The sequence below is a fragment of the Camelina sativa genome, chromosome 11 (assembly GCF_030686135.1).
Source record: "Camelina sativa cultivar CO46 ecotype springtype chromosome 11, ASM3068613v1".
Classification (NCBI taxonomy): Eukaryota; Viridiplantae; Streptophyta; class Magnoliopsida; order Brassicales; family Brassicaceae; genus Camelina; species Camelina sativa.
In genome coordinates, this window is record NC_141890.1 from 26664874 (window position 1) to 26681093 (window position 16220).

The window sequence follows — 16220 nt, forward strand, 5'->3', positions numbered from 1 at the left end:
CTTATAATATTTAAAAACTTTTTAAAATCTAAGAACTTTTAAAAGTTTCAATATTTATAATATTTAAACTCTTAAAAATTTTAAATATTATAATATTTTTTGAAGCTGTTTAAAGTTTTAATTTGATCAAATAAAAAACCAGATCAAACCAAATAAAACTTTTAAACTTGGACGCTTGATAAATCAAGCTTTCCTGCTCATTCGTTGTTGGAAGCATATTAATCTTATTTATACTGGTTCTTAACCATTGTCTAAAAAATTTCTAGCCGATGTGGGATATTGTGTTTAGTTCTTTGATTTCTATAAATTTAAAATTTTCATTTTTCTAAAATTTATGTAAATTTAAAAAATGTTAATGAATGACATGTCAAATCATGATAGGTTGTTTAAAATAATTTCTAATATAGAAAATTCTGGAAATTGTATAAAATGTTAGTAAGTGATATGTCAAATTTCTATTGGTTGTTTAAAATCCTATGTGGACGGTCTTAGGAGCTTATAGCTCACACTTTTTATTAGTATAGACTAGGTTTTGAACCCAGGCTACGCGTGGGTTTACTTATTATATTTTGGTAAAAATGATATGCGATTGATTAAAATTATGATATATTATCTTATTAAAAAAATTACTATTAATGCAAAACATTCATTCAAATACCTAGTTTTAAAAATTATAAATAGAAGCTATAAGCTAAAGTAGAAGTTCATTCAATTAAACTGGTGTTGGTGATAACATACATCTAATAAATAACAAAAAACAAAATCTAAATTTTCAGACTATAATCTTTGTGATTTTCAGACTATAATCTTTGTGATTTTCTTGGCTCCTCCAACACCATCAAGACTTACCACAACCACGACATGAGTCCTAGACCCACCAATGGCTTTCACCACCTCTGCTCCGTCTCTCTCTCCGTCACGATTTTCTCTTTTCTTCACATCATCTCAACCAAGGAGCATAATAGTCCTTGCCCTCTGCTCACGTCTCTCTCTGCTAATCCATGTCCTTTGTTTCTCTGTTTTCATTCGATGGAGTCTGATGGAGAACTCACTACAGTGATACAAACTCAAAATAACGGCAACAACGCAACATACAACAACGGTTCAAGCTCCCATATGCCACAACTATAATCTCAAGTTACAAAGAGTTAGGGTTTGAGATTCTCTCCCCCCCCCCCCCCCTCCCCCTCTTGCCTTTCCATGAAGACAATATATATACTGTAAACATGAGACAATTTTTATAAAAAAGTTATGTTAACATAAATTTTTATGCTGAAATACTTTTATTAATATAAAAAATATATGAAAAGAAAAAAGTTAAATACTAGTCCATGTTAAATTCTTTTTTTTTCATAAATAAATGGAACACTAACATATAGTTTAGATTCATTATTAGAATTGACATTTATATTGATACAATGTTATCATCAACATAAAAAAGGTAGAGAAAACTTCCTTGATTGTATTAGATATACAAATGGAAATTAAGAAAAATATGGAATGATGTTTTAATCGTTTTGGTGAATATGTACATACCAAAAAAAAAAGAAATTTAACCTTTTATAAATAGCCGGCGCTGCTTAATTATTTACTTTTTATAAATAACTGGCGCGGCTTAATTATTATATCAAGGCCAATTGGTAAAATTTTCTTAAGATGTGGCCCATCCATATAAGATTTTAAATAACAAAAATCTCTTAAATTGGGAACATTTACGAAAATATTTATGCCTCTCTTTTTATGATTACATAGAGTAAAGAAAGAGTTCAATTAAGTAAATTTTAGTTTTACTAAAATGTTAATAGCTGACAGGAGGTTGACATGGAGCTATGCGATAGGTTGTTAAAAATCCTATGTGGACAGCTTTAGGAGCTTATACTTTTATTTAGTATAGATTTCCATATATTTTACTTTTTCTTTTTCTTTAAAAATATAAATAATATATAAATTCTGGATTTTTTTTAAAATTGTTAATTAGTGAGGTGGCTAATCACTATTGGTGGTTTTTTAAATTCTTCTTTTTCTTTAAAAATCTAAATAATATATAAATTCTAGAGAAATTTACAAATATTTTATTATATAGATTTATTTTTTTTTTTAATTGTTAATTAGTGAGGTGGCTAATTACTATTGGTGTTTTTTTTTTCTTTAAAAATCTAAATAATATATAAATTCTGGAGATTTTTAAAAATGTTAATTAGTGAGGTGGCTGATCACTATTGGTGGTTTTAAAGCTTAGGTGGATGCTTTTAAAATTGTTAACTAGTGAGGTGGCTAATTACTATTGGTGGTTTTTTAATCTTTAAAAGTGTATGAATTCTGGAGATTTTTAAAAATGTTAATTCGTGACATGTCTAATCACAATTGGAGGTTTTAAATCCTATGTGGACGCCTTTAGGAGCTTTTAGCTTCTACTTTTTATTAGTATAGATTCCCATAAGCCGAATGATGATTTATTAGAAAAGCCTACTGATGCTAATCTTGGTGATGCTGCTGGTTCAAAGTTAGAAGATTCAATGGTAAAAAAGGGCGAACATTTTAGCAGTAAGGAAGCTTGACAGGCTACTATGGAAATGTATGCAATGAAGTATAACTGTGACTACAGGATTACAAAATCTGATAAGAGATGGTGGTGTATACGCTGCATTGATAGTGCTTATAATTGGAGTCTCTGGGCTGAGTGTTTACAACCGTCTACATATTTCAAAATCAACAAGTTTGTGGGTAACCATACATGTTCTCCTTAAAAAAAAAACTCATTTTGTAGGACTCCATCTGCAAGAACAATTGGACATCTCATTAAGCAAAGCTATGAGGGTGTGAAGGAAGGTCCTAAACCGAATGATATGATTAATATCATTCGTACAAGGTACGGCTGCGAGCTAACATATTCTCAAGCTTGGGAGTCTCGGGAGTATGCAGTTAACGAAGTTAGATGAATTCCTGAGAAAGATTATGCTAAGATACCAAAATACTTGCACATGCTACAAGAAGCGAATCCTGGTACGTTCACAAATTATGAAATTGACTTTGATGGAAGATTCAAATATCGATTTCTTTCTTTTGGTCAATCAAGAAGAGGGTTCTACAAGGCAATGCGGAAAGTGATAGTAGTTGATGGAACATTTTTGAAGAATAAATACAAAGGAGTTCTAATAGTTGCTACAGCTGTAGATGGTAACTCCAATTTGTATCCAATCGCATTTGGAATTGCTGATTCTGAGAATGATTGTTCATGGGAGTGGTTTTTTATGCAACTTAAGATGGTTATAACGGATGAAGAAGATTTATCATTTGTGTCAGATAGACATACATCGATTGCTAAATCAATTGGAAACATCTACCCATTGGCTAAACATGGTATTTGCATCCACCACTTGATTAGTAATGTGATGACATATAATAAGGGCAGAGGTGTCGCTGGTATGGTTGCAAAAGCGTCAAAAGCTTATAGAGTAGCTAAGTTTGAGAAAGAGTTTACGCGAATTAACAATATTAGTCCTGTTATTGGAAGTTATCTAGAGGAAGCAGATGTGAGAAAATGGGCTTGCTGTCATTTTCCGGGTTATTAATATGACATTAACACCAACAATGCGGCTGAGTCAATCAATGCAGCTTTGAGGTCACCCAGAGAGTATCTAATAATTCTTTTGTTAGACAGCATCAGAGAAATGATGAGACACTTTTTTTATGAGAGTAGAGAGTTAAGTTCAAAGAATAAAGATCCTTTAACTGTTGAGGTGGAGAAAAAGATTTCCAGAAGAATAGAGAAAGGTAAATTCATGAACGGTTATCCGATGAGCAGATACATATTACAGGTTAAAGGTAATGGAGTAGACTTCATTTTTGACTTAGAAAGAAGGACTTGTTCATGTGGAAAAGCATAGGAAAACTCCCTTGTAGACATGCTATAAAAGAAGCTTTTGATATAGGCAAGGATCTATATCCTTACGCTGATAATGTGTATACCACTACCGCATGGTGATCGCAATATGACGAAACTATTAATCCATTAGGTATTCCTGAAGAAGAATGGCGAGTCCCACAACATGTTGAAGATGCAAAAGTTAGACCACCTGAAACAAGAAGACATCCTGGACGACGAAGAAAAAGAAGATATGAATCCGCTGAAGACAAGATAAAATCATCACAAAACTCACAAGGGTCAAAGAGACATAAGTGTAGGCGCTGTGGCAAAGAAGGGCATAACAGAACGACATGTGATATCGTGATATAACAATGGTTTGTGCATCAACTGAAACTGACTTTCTTTGTGTGGTGTGGTGAATGAATGATGTATGGAATGAATAGAAGTCAGAGTGTTTCAATTCCCCTTATGCAATTGTAGTAGAAGAGGTGTCAATCCAATCTGAGTGTTTGTGAACAAACAAGATGTGCATATGAGTCTAAGTCAAGCCAATTGTAAAGATTGTTTGTCACTAACAATCCTATAATGAGGTATGAAATGCAGAAAGTAAAAACAACTAGAACAAGATACTAAATGCAAACAGAACAGACAAATTAAAGCTATAATGAAACTAGAACAGAAGTAGACACTATGCTGATGAACTAATGCAAGACAAGTAATGAACAGAAAACTAAGTGAATGCAATGGAAATGAAACAGGAATGAAACAAGACAATCACAAATCATAAACACAAGTTCTGGGGATGAACTCGAGCAGCACTCGACCGAGTGTAGGTCGAGTACAAGGTCGAGCTAGACTAATCGTGAAAACAGAGCAACACAAGAAAAACAGAGCAATGCAAAAACTAATCAAACAACAAGCAAGTAATGATATTTAGACTAAGATATTAATAAACAAAGAAGGCCTTGAGGAGAGATTCATGGGCTGAGCTAATCATTGTGGTTATCTAACTTGGTCAACAAATCTCAAGCAAACTTTGAGCTGATCTCTAGACATACTATTCTAAGACATGTTTAATACACTCTCATGGCAAGAAACAATCAAACCTATGCATTTCTAGACTTGTTCTCACAAAGTAAAGAATCTACACAAGCAGGCATTAAGCAATACATCTCAAACCAAACAAGACTTCTAATCTCTTAGCAAGCCTAATGGTAAGCTCTAGATCTAGCCTTATCTATGCTCCTTAGACATTGGTGTGATGCTAAGATGCTTGAAATCAAACCCTACCTTCTCAGATATAGGATCAGCATTAAGAACATCTAGCCTAGAAAAGATCTACAATAATCAAGCTTGACCAAATCAAATAAACCACAAGATCAACCCAGCCTAACCCATCCTCAAGGTCCTAAGCAAACTACTCACAAGAACACATGGTGAAATATGTCAAAAATCCAGAAAATATTGAAACTTGCATCATTAGAAAGATGAAACAGAGATCTACAATATTGATGAAGAAATAAAACTCGAAATCTTAATATTTTGAAAGTTATGAAACAAACAAAATACAAGAATCTAGTCTTTCTTTCTTAAACAAGTACAAAATCTAAAAATAAAAGAAAGTGCAAAAGGAATAAAATCTAAAAAAGGTAAAAACTAGGTTTTAGACTCTCTAAAAAGCTGGACTCTTTGGTGGCTGCAGGTACAAGGGCCTTATATAGGAGGTGAGGTGGAAGCCCTAAAAATACAAAAAGTCAAAGCAGTCAACGGCTCGGTCAACTCGACCAGTGCTCGGTCGAGTGGCTGGTCGAGCTGGCTTCTCTCGTGCATTCTCCACTCGGTCGAGTCTTTCTCAGCACACGGTCGAGTGGTGGTCGAGTGTGCGGTCGAGTTGGACTCCGGACCTTGATTCTACAGCCTTAACTCTCTTGTTTTCTCCTCAGGATTGCTTCACTTCTCCTCAGCATTGCTTCCATGCTCCTTAAGCTCCAAAATCACATGTTTATGCATGAAAAGATGCAAATGCAATGTAACTATACTCTAATGCATGATTAGTCCTAAAGCTACACAATAATGGCCTAAATGGATAGCAAAAGATGCAAAAGTTGTGAATAAACTAAGGGAAAACAAGGTAAAATATATGAAAATCAACACCCCCAAACTTAGTTTTTGCTTGCCCTCAAGCAAATAATCAAGACAAAAGAAGGTAGGTGAGGTTTGAAAGTGGGATCTCGGCTCCTAAAGCTTGCAAATAGGCTATCTAGAATCAATGTCCAAGTTACTAGTACTATGATGCAAGTTGAATGAGCTATACTTAAAGACTTTAGACAAGCATATCACAACCTTTACTGATTTGAGCCTTAGACAACCACATGCATTCAAATCAACCATTTCGTTTAACATTCATTAATCAAGAACATGAATCAATTCTATGCAATGCTTAAACTCATTTGGCTTGGAAATAAAGGCATTGAGACAATGATGGTCTCTTTTTAGAGTAGGGCTTATCAAAATCAAGGTTCTCTCATGAAAATTGATTGAGCTTTAGAAGAATGCTAAAGGTAAGAACACCTAGACACATACAAGAATAAAACCTTGTCTACCCAAAGGCTCCCAAAGTGTTTTATCCTAGCAATCTAAACCCAAATGATCCTAGTTCTACCCTTTAACTTCTTCTTTTCTTTTTCACTCTTTTCTCTTTTGGTTTTCAAGTCTTAGGAGATGTTTCTTATTTGATATTTCTAGTGGGATGGGGGATTCTTACTTATTTGCTATGATTCTCTTTTCTTCTTATTCTTAAGACATATAAGCATTTTGCTAGACTTTCCTTTTCTTTCTTTTCTTTTCTTTAATTAGAACCATTCTCAACATTTTTTACTTCCCATCCTTTCACTAGACTTTTACTTAAACACATTCTCCTCTTAAAGACTCTACCCTCTTTTCTTTCTCTTTTTCCTCTTTTCTTTTCATAATAGCCAAGTCCCAAACCCAACAAGTGAACCACCTAGTCCTATCTAGTTTGAAAAATGCAAACTAGAACTACACAAGGCTTTACTCTTGTCAGTTCAAACCTAACACTTTCTACCAAGCTCAATCCCAAAAAGGCCTCACACACACAAGAATAAACATGGCTTGAAAGAAGGTTTGGTTTAGGGGTAGGGGTACTGATTCTTAATGAGGAAATCAGCTACTTGGATCAACAAGAGTGGTAAAAAGGAAGAAGATGATCCAAATATGTATATGGTATCCATGAGTTTAAAGCAATGCACACATTGATAATTGAAAGTCAATATTAGGTTCTTATAAATAGGAAATGGTTTCAAATCTCAACATGCTTCAATTTAGACCAAATGCAATGTAGGAATTCAAGGCTTGGTTCAATCTTATGCTTCTAACCACTCAACTAGCATCAAAGTACTATTAACTTGGGCATTGATCCTAGTCTAGTGAATAAACAAGCTAACAAGGGAATACTCATCATAGATCCCTAATGCAAATACTATACAATCCTACATGAAACATGCTAAACAAGATCTTAATGTGCAGTGCAAACTACATGAACACTCTTTTTTAATAAAGATTTTTTCAAAAAATTTCAAATTTTTAGGGTTTTTCTATGCCTTAGATGCTATGCAAGTATTAACATGATGATGCTAAAAATTTGAAATAAGAAAACAAAACACAACATCAAATGCTATCTCAAACCCTCCCCCAAACTTAAATCACACAGTCCCTGTGTGAAAGAAATTTGATTGAGGATTCAAGAGTAAAAACAAATAACAAAACACAACATCAAATGCAATGATATCTACAAGTGAAGGTGATAGTGGTACCTTACGGATTTTGGAAGTAGTTGTCCACATCCATCTGCATGCTGTCATAGGAGTAGTTGGGGTCTTGCTGTTGACTTGGAGGTGGAGATTGGGGCAGCTCGACGATGGGAATCGACCGGGACTCGGTCGAGTACGTGCTCGAGTGGGAAGGTCGAGCTGGACCACGAGTGTCAAAATTCTGACCTTACTGCTGGTAGAACTGCTGGTAGAGTGCTGGATCCATGAAGTACTGGGGTGGGATGGGAGGGTAACCTGGATATCCTGGATAAGCAGCTGGAGGTGGGAAGCCATAGGGTGATCTGGGCTGGAACTCGGCCGAGTGCATTGGAGGTGCTCGGTCGAGTGGTTGCTCGAGTGACCCGGTCGAGTACCTTGAAAATGGTTGTTCTCGGGTACTTGAGCTCCTCTTCCTCTGATTTGGCTCATACATTGAAGCCCTAGCTGGTTCCACAGGGTTCGCAACTCTAGAAAGTGCTATAGTTGAGCTACTCCTCCTCAAAGGACTTGATGGTGTAGGTGAAGAATTCCCACTCTTCAACTCAGCAATCTCCTTCTTTAAGCCCTTGATAGACTTAGCCATGTTGGTCACCTTCTTCTTCAGCTTATCAAACCTCTTCCCATGCCATTTGTTCCATTTTTGCAAAAGAGTTAATCTCTTGGTAGCCTCCCTCACTCCTCTACTATCTCTTGGGTTGAGCTCATAATCCTCAAAGTAAAATTGCTCCTCCCCATCAGCCATTTGCACATCTCCAGCTTCATCAACTCTAGGTTGAACTATCCCATCAAACAAATGCTCCTCAGCTGGCCAAAAGTCAATGTTGGCTCCTTCTTGAATGGTGGTGAGCTCTTGGTTAGGCAAAATCAGTTACTTTTTCCCAAGTGTTGGAAGTTCAAAGTTGAAAATGTGATTCCCTTGATGCATCTCCTTGGCTAGGATGAGAATAGAGGTGAGGTAGCTAGAGTCAATCCATCTTGGTGAAACCCTTTCTCCTCTAAGTGGAACCTTAGCAGCTTGTAGGATTGGAGTAATGATGCCTCGAATGGTTAGTGCTCCTCTTGATCCTTTGTTCTCCAACTTGCCTACCCAACTTCTCAAGTAAATCATGTGGTCAATGAGCACCATTGCTAGGTCAGTCTCCACAGTGCTCCCAAGAATGATGGTACCATTTCTTGCTTGAAAGATGATTCCATTGAGAGCCAAATCAATCATCTTTAGCTCCCCCTCATTAATGTTCCCAGTTTCCTTCCTAGCAAAGAAGGTGTTGGCAAGAGCTTTGTGGAAGTACCTTAGGACTGGGCTCCTTATCCTTGAGCTCTTGGAGTTGGAGGATGAGTAGTATTTGTTGTCCCCAATGGTTTCCCACACAACATACAGTTCTTCTCTTGGAATCATCAAACTCCTATTGCTCCCAACCTCAAAGCCAAACACATTGGCTATCTTCTTCATTGAAAGTTCATACCTTTTCCCCTTGATTGTGAAAGCAATGTGACCAGCTCCACACTCAGCATCCTTCCTTACATATGTGTGCAGCTTGACTGTAGCTAGAAACTCACAACTCTCTTCTTTGTAGCCCTCCATGCAAAGCCCCATAAACTTGGTTAGGTTGCTCTTCTCAAAGAGATACTCCACATCTTCACCAATGGCTAGCTTCTCCATGGTTTTCTTGTGTGGATATCTAGTCCCTAAGAACTCCATTCTCATGAAAGCATCATAAAGTTGCCTCTTTGACAACCCACAAGACTCAGCTTCTCCATCATCCTCTATCTCTTCTTTTTCACTTTCTTCCTCACTCTCATTCTCACTCTCCTCTTGTTCAACCTCAACTGCTGGCCTCTTCTCTTTGGCCTTGTGTCTCCTCATGAACTCATTGAGAGTTGACTCCCTTTCCTCCTCACTTTCAGTCCTCTCAGGATCTTCCTCAACTCTCTCTCTCCTTGGACACGGCATCTGGCTCGACCGGCTGCTCGAACCGCCACTCGGTCGGGTGCATGATCGAGTGGGGCGTCGAGTGGCTCTTCCAGCTTCTCCTCTTGATTCAAGGCTAGCATCATGACGTTCCATGGAGTTTGCAGCGGTTTGTTGAGACTTCCTAGTGATCCTTGAAGACATTTTTTTTCAAAAAGAACTGAAGGGAATAGACTCAAAGCTCAAAGTTAATAGGTTAGTGACCCAAAAACTTGAAAGAACTAAGCTTGAGCAAAAGATAAGCTATGAGAGAGACTTTAAAACTTGAATTCAATTGTTTTGAGCAAATGAGAGAATGTGAGAGGTATAATCTCGTGCAAGGTCTATATAAAGAAGCTAAGGGGACAAAGAGACAAGGGTGGAGCGTCCATACCATTCAAATTTGAAATGGGAATCTTTGACCTGATTTTTGCTGCCACTCGACCCCACACTCGACTGTACACGGTCGAGCACCTTGACCAAATTTTGAAATTTCAAAATTTTTCTTCTTGTTCTTCCCTCCACTTGATCGTTCTAGCGATTTGAAGATTAAATGGGCCTTAATTCCTTTCTAGCTCGGTCGAGTACCTCTCGTGGGCAGGTCGAGTGGGCCTGCGAGTCTCCTTCTCCAAGTCTAAATCTCTCCTTACCCAACTACATTTTCACCTAAAGGCCTGTCCAACACAAACATAAAAGAAAACACATCAAAACTACAAGGAAAATAAACCATATTTACAAAGGATACCTTAGGGACTTCCTCCCTAGTGAGCTTGTTTAAAGTCACTAAGCTTGACTTTGGTGTCCTTTTTAGACTTGGTTTAGATACCAAGGAGGTGATGAAATCCTCCCTGGAACCTCTTGATCACTGTGAAGTTGATCCTTGATCTCCTCACCCTTAACACACAAACCATATTTCTTCTTGATTTTGAGCCTTGGTCTTGCTTTCCTTAAGGACCTCTTGTTCAGCTTAACTTGGAGATCCTCAACCATACTAGTCAACTCTTGAACTGACCTCTTAAGCTTTTCCACAGAATCATCTTGAGAGGAGAGCTTAGTCTTTGGAGTTGCTTCACCACTTAAACCTTCTTGACCTCCTTTGTCCTTGATAGTAAAAGGTTGATCATCAATGGTAGGAAGGTTGGTTGGGTTATAGATGTTAAACTTCATGGCTATATCTTCAGCAATGTTCAAGGTCACAAGACCCTCTTTGACATCAATAACTGCTCCAACAGTGGCTAGGAATGGCCTTCCAAGAATGATTGGATCTTCAGGTTCCTTGTCCATCTCCAACACCCAAAATCAGTGTGAACCCTTGCCTTCCCTATCTTGGTTGGGACATTCTCCAACCTACCAACTATCTCCTTGTTTGACCCATCAGCTAGACATATATGAAGGTTGGTGGATTTGAAATCAGTTCTCCTAAGCTTTTGTGCTATGGAGTATGGCATCACACTTGTTGAAGCTCCTAAATCACAAAGGCATTGGTTGTAGTGGAGATAGCTAAGTGTGCAAGGCAGATAGAATGGACCTGGATCCTTAAGCTTGATTGGAATGATAACTCCTCCAAGGTCCTCAAGATCCTTCTCATCTTGAGCTTCAGCCTTCTTCTTTGACAAATCAAGCAAAAAATCTTTGTAGAGAGGATATGGATCATACTGTTCCAAGGCAGGTCCTCTCTCTTCTTCTTGGTAAGCAATGGTGATCTCTTGTATGGCCAACACTTCCTCAACCACAGCTTCTTCCTTTAAAACCCTCTCTTCTTCTTGTTGCTTAGCCATCATCTCCTTTCTCTCAATGATTTCCCTAAGCTCCTTAATTTTTTGTGCCTTGAAACGTCCTGGGAATGGAAGGGGTGGCTTGTACGCAGGAGGAATGTACTTAGCAGGCTTGACATCTTCTAAGTCTGCAACTCGATCGACCACTCGAGCATGCACTCGGTCGAGTGGCTGTTCGAGTACCTGGTCGAGTGCAATAGCGGACTCCAGTTGCTTTGCACAAACGTCACTTGGGGCTTCAGTAACTAATGAATTCCCCCAAACTTGGACTTCACTGTCCTCAGTGACTTCCTCATCAGAGATATGAATGGCTTTTGTAGTGAACTCCCTTGGATTTTGAACAGCTTTTCCAGGGAGTTGGTTGGGTTTAGGAGCTGAAGTAGAGGCAATGTTGCTCTCCATATACTTCACTCTGGAGTTGAGACCTTCAAACTTCATGTTCAGATCATTGTACTGTGATGTGAGCCTTTGATTCAATTCAGCAAACTGTTTGGCTTCCTCAATCTTGCCTTGTGTTTGCCCAATCAACAACTGTTGCATCATTGCTCTTAAGTCTTGTTCCTGGCCTTGGTTAGTCTGAAACCCTGGTGGGGGACACAATTGGGGCTGGAACACTTAGTGTTGTTGCTTGGGGATGTAGTTTTGTTGCTGTTGAGGTTGTTGAGGTGGATAGACTTGGTCTTGAAGGTTGGCCACATTGGTGCTCCTATAAGAGCGATTGTTGTTTTTGAAACCTCCTTGGTTGTAGCCTTTGAATCCTCCCTGCTTTTGCATGTAGCACAACTCAGCAAATTCAGGCTCCCCCTCTTGAACTGGACCTTCTTCTTCACCAATGAAGTGAATGGACTTGGACTGGCTTAGGAGTATCTTGTCAAGCTTCTCATTGACCATCTTCAAATCCTTCTTATACTTGTACTCTTGATCAGTTGAGGAGCCCCTTATGGTCCTATCATAATCCTCATTATAATTGCTATCAGATTGAGCAAGATTCTCAACTAATTCTCATCCTTCTTCCACATTCTTGTTGAGGAAGTTTCCATTAGAGGCTGTATCAAGAAGCATTCTTATCTTGGGAAGCACTCCTCTATACAAGGTGCTTAGAAGTGACTCATTGCTGAAGCCATGGTGAGGACACTGAGTCTGGAATCCTTTAAACCTCTCCCAAGCTTCACAAAAGCTCTCCTTTTTCCTTTGAGCAAACCCAGAAATTTCATTCCTCAACCTAGCAATCCTTGCATTGGAGAAGAACTTGGCCAGAAAAGCTTTCTTGCATGCATCCCAAGTGGTGATAGCTCCAGTAGGAAGAGTCTTCTCCCAAAGGTGAGCTTTGTCTCCAAGAGAAAATGGGAAGAGCCTTAATTTGAATCCATCTTCACTCACTCCATTGATCTTTGTGAGTCCACATATTCTGTCAAACTCATCAAGGTGATCTAGTGGATCCTCCATTGGCAACCCATGAAATTTGTTGGCTTGTATCATTGAGATCAATCCACTCTTGATCTCAAAGTTATTGTTTGCTACTGAAGGTGGCACAATTCCAGCCCTTTGGTTGTGGGTATTGGGTGCATCTCCTGCACCAATGTGCCTTGGTCTCTGCTCATGGATAGCTGGTTGCTCCATGATGTCTTGACCTTGTTGTTGTTGAACTATTCTTCCTTGCTTATGTCCCAAACCCTTTTGTAGCCTGTGGATGTTGTCAATAGGCTATTGAAGACTATCTTTGCCTTTTGACCTTGTGTGCATCAACAAACTCTACTACAGACTCGAACAGGTACACGGTCGAGCGCAGGCTCGAGTGGGTGGTCGAGTCGACTCGGAAGTAATGGTTATTTAGATCCGGCTTCTGGCTCGATCAAGTGCTCGATCACAGCTCGGTCGAGTGGTGGTCGAGTAGGTGGTCGAGTGGGTACCTGAAACACAAAACAGCCAAGCAAAGGAAGATTCGAGTTCAGTAACTTCACAAGTGTTTAAACGAACTTAATCTTAGACTAATAATGATCCTAAATGTCACAAAACACACTCAAATCGGCAACGGCGCCAAATTGGAACTGACTTTCTTTGTGTGGTGTGGTGAATGAATGATGTATGGAATGATGATGTATGGAATGAATAGAAGTCAGGGTGTTTCAATTCCCCTTATGCAATTGTAGTATAAGAGGTGTCAATCCAATCTGAGTGTTTGTGAACAATCAAGATGTGCATATGAGTCTAAGTCAAGCCAATTGTAAAGATTGTTTGTCACTAACAATCCTATAATGAGGTATGAAATGCAGAAAGTAAAAACAACTAGAACAAGATACTAAATGCAAACAGAAAAGACAAATTAAAGCTATAATGAAACTAGAACAAAAGTAGACACTATGCTGATGAACTAATGCAAGACAAGTAATGAACAGAAAACTAAGTGAATGCAATGGAAATGAAACAAGAATGAAACAAGACAATCACAAATCATAAACACAAGTTCTGGGGATGAACTCGAGCAGCACTCGACCGAGTGTAGGTCGAGTACAGGGTCGAGCTAGACTAAACGTGAAAACAGAGCAACACAAGAAAAACAGAGCAATGCAAAAACTAATCAAACAACAAGCAAGTAATGATATTTAGACTAAGATATTAATAAACAAAGAAGGCCTTGAGGAGGGATTCATGGGCTGAGCTAATCATTGTGGTTATCTAACTTGGTCAACAAATCTCAAGCAAACTTTGAGCTGATCTCTAGCCATACTATTCTAAGACATGTTTAATCCACTCTCATGGCAAGAAACAATCAAACCTATGCATTTCTAGACTTGTTCTCACAAAGTAAATAATCTACACAAGCAGGCATTAAGCAATACATCTCAAACCAAACAAGACTTCTAATCTCTTAGCAAGCCTAATGGTAAGCTCTAGATCTAGCCTTATCTATGCTCCTTAGACATTGGTGTGATGCTAAGATGCTTGAAATCAAACCCTACCTTCTCAGATATAGGATCAGCATTAAGAACATCTAGCCTAGAAGAGATCTACAATAATCAAGCTTGACCAAATCAAATAAACCACAAGATCAACCCAGCCTAACCCATCCTCAAGGTCCTAAGCAAACTACTCACAAGAACACATGGTGAAATATGTCAAAAATCCAGAAAATATTGAAACTTGCATCATTAGAAAGATGAAACAGAGATCTACAATATTGATGAAGAAATAAAACTCGAAATCTTAATATTTTGAAAGTTATGAAACAAACAAAATACAAGAATCTAGTCTTTCTTTCTTAAACAAGAACAAAATCTAAAAATAAAAGAAAGTGCAAAAGGAATAAAATCTAAAAAAGGTAAAAACTAGGTTTTAGACTCTCTAAAAAGCTGGACTCTTTGGTGGCTGCAGGTACAAGGGCCTTATATAGGAGGTGAGGTGGAAGCCCTAAAAATACAAAGTCAAAGCAGTCAACGGCTCGGTCAACTCGACCAGTGCTCGGTCGAGTGGCTGGTCGAGCTGGCTTCTCTCGTGCATTCTCCACTCGGTCAAGTCCTTCTCAGCACACGGTCGAGTGGTGGTCGAGTGTGCGGTCGAGTTGGACTCCGGACCTTGATTCTACAGCCTTAACTCTCTTGTTTTCTCCTCAGGATTGCTTCACTTCTCCTCAGCATTGCTTCCATGCTCCTTAAGCTCCAAAATCACCTGTTTATGCATGAAAAGGTGCAAATGCAATGCAACTATACTCTAATGCATGATTAGTCCTAAAGCTACACAATAATGGCCTAAATGGATAGCAAAAGATGCAAAAGTTGTGAATAAACTAAGGGAAAACAAGGTAAAATATATGAACATCAACAACTTAAGATTCATTTTCTTGAATTTATAGTGGATTTCATTTATATTTACGGTACTCTTTTTGTTTTCAGGTAGCCTCTAGGTTGTGTTCCACGGAGTTATGGTTGTGATGAATGATGGTGTTTGATGGATTTGATTTTAGATTAATATATGACTCATGTGTTTTAAAATTCCTTGATGGTGTTGATTCTCATGTGTTTTGAGATTCCTTGATGGTGTTTTCTTTCAATCCAACTTTCATTAAAACCAGGGTACACAAAAACAAACTAACAAAGGGTCTTAAGCATAACAACAAAATACAGAAACCAAAAATATTAGATCATCTTTCTATAAAGCCATGCCATTACGACTAGTAAACAAATCCTCTTCTTGTTCGACTTCTCCATACTCTCTTTTGTAACCATTAGCTCTTGCCTCATGATCTCAATCATATTCTTCTCCACCTTTTCTTCCATCTCCCGTACCATCTCCTTTACCATCTCCTTTTGGAGCTCCACATTGTTTGATACCATCTTTTTTAGATCCTCTAAGAGTTGGTTCTGTTTGCTTTCAACCATGCTAATCTTCTCTAGAAGAGCATCATCAACCCAACAGAACATGTGTTTCTCCTTCTTCTCCTAAAATCATTTTTTTGATAACAATATTTAAAAACTTATGAGCTATTATGGTGAATAAGGGTTTAGAAAAAAGTAGATTACCTTCACACCTACAACACATCTATAAAATCTTCGATTGGGATTCTCTTTCGTCTTTGAGATGTAGGTCGTAATCTCTCCACCACACCAGCACCTACACGGAACTCCAACCTGAGAACTTCTCGACGTTAGCCCAGACGAACCAGCCGAAGAACGTTGGCTCATGGCTCCAGTTAGTTAAAACGATAAAAAGAATGAAGAAGAAGAGAGTATCGGGAAAGAAGAATAAGGAGGGGGTATTGAACTTGGTATTTTAGAAGATTTTAGAGTATTCTTAAAATCACT

At 38.1% G+C, this 16220-nt stretch overlaps 1 protein-coding gene, 1 non-coding gene and 1 pseudogene across 2 annotated transcripts; 2 read left to right on the forward strand and 1 right to left on the reverse strand.

Moving 5' to 3' along the window:
• The first annotated feature begins 2981 nt into the window (after positions 1-2981).
• LOC147934437 (protein FAR1-RELATED SEQUENCE 3-like) lies at positions 2982-3572 on the forward strand. The gene has a single exon (XM_087472633.1). It carries the CDS (start codon positions 2982-2984, stop codon positions 3570-3572), a length of 591 nt encoding a protein of 196 aa, XP_087328759.1.
• An 8966-nt stretch (positions 3573-12538) lies between these two features.
• Positions 12539-12645, forward strand: LOC147934438 (small nucleolar RNA R71). The gene has a single exon (XR_015573367.1). It is a non-coding gene; the product is annotated as a small nucleolar RNA R71 (small nucleolar RNA).
• Positions 12646-15554: 2909 nt separating this feature from the next.
• Positions 15555-16100, reverse strand: LOC104728277 (uncharacterized protein At4g04775 pseudogene; annotated as a pseudogene).
• Between the last annotated feature and the right edge of the window lie 120 nt (positions 16101-16220).

Bases quoted from the DNA above. Each gene is read 5' to 3' on its own strand.
- LOC147934437 (XM_087472633.1), top strand. From the start codon at position 2,982: ATGCTACAAGAAGCGAATCCTGGTACGTTCACAAATTATGAAATTGAC.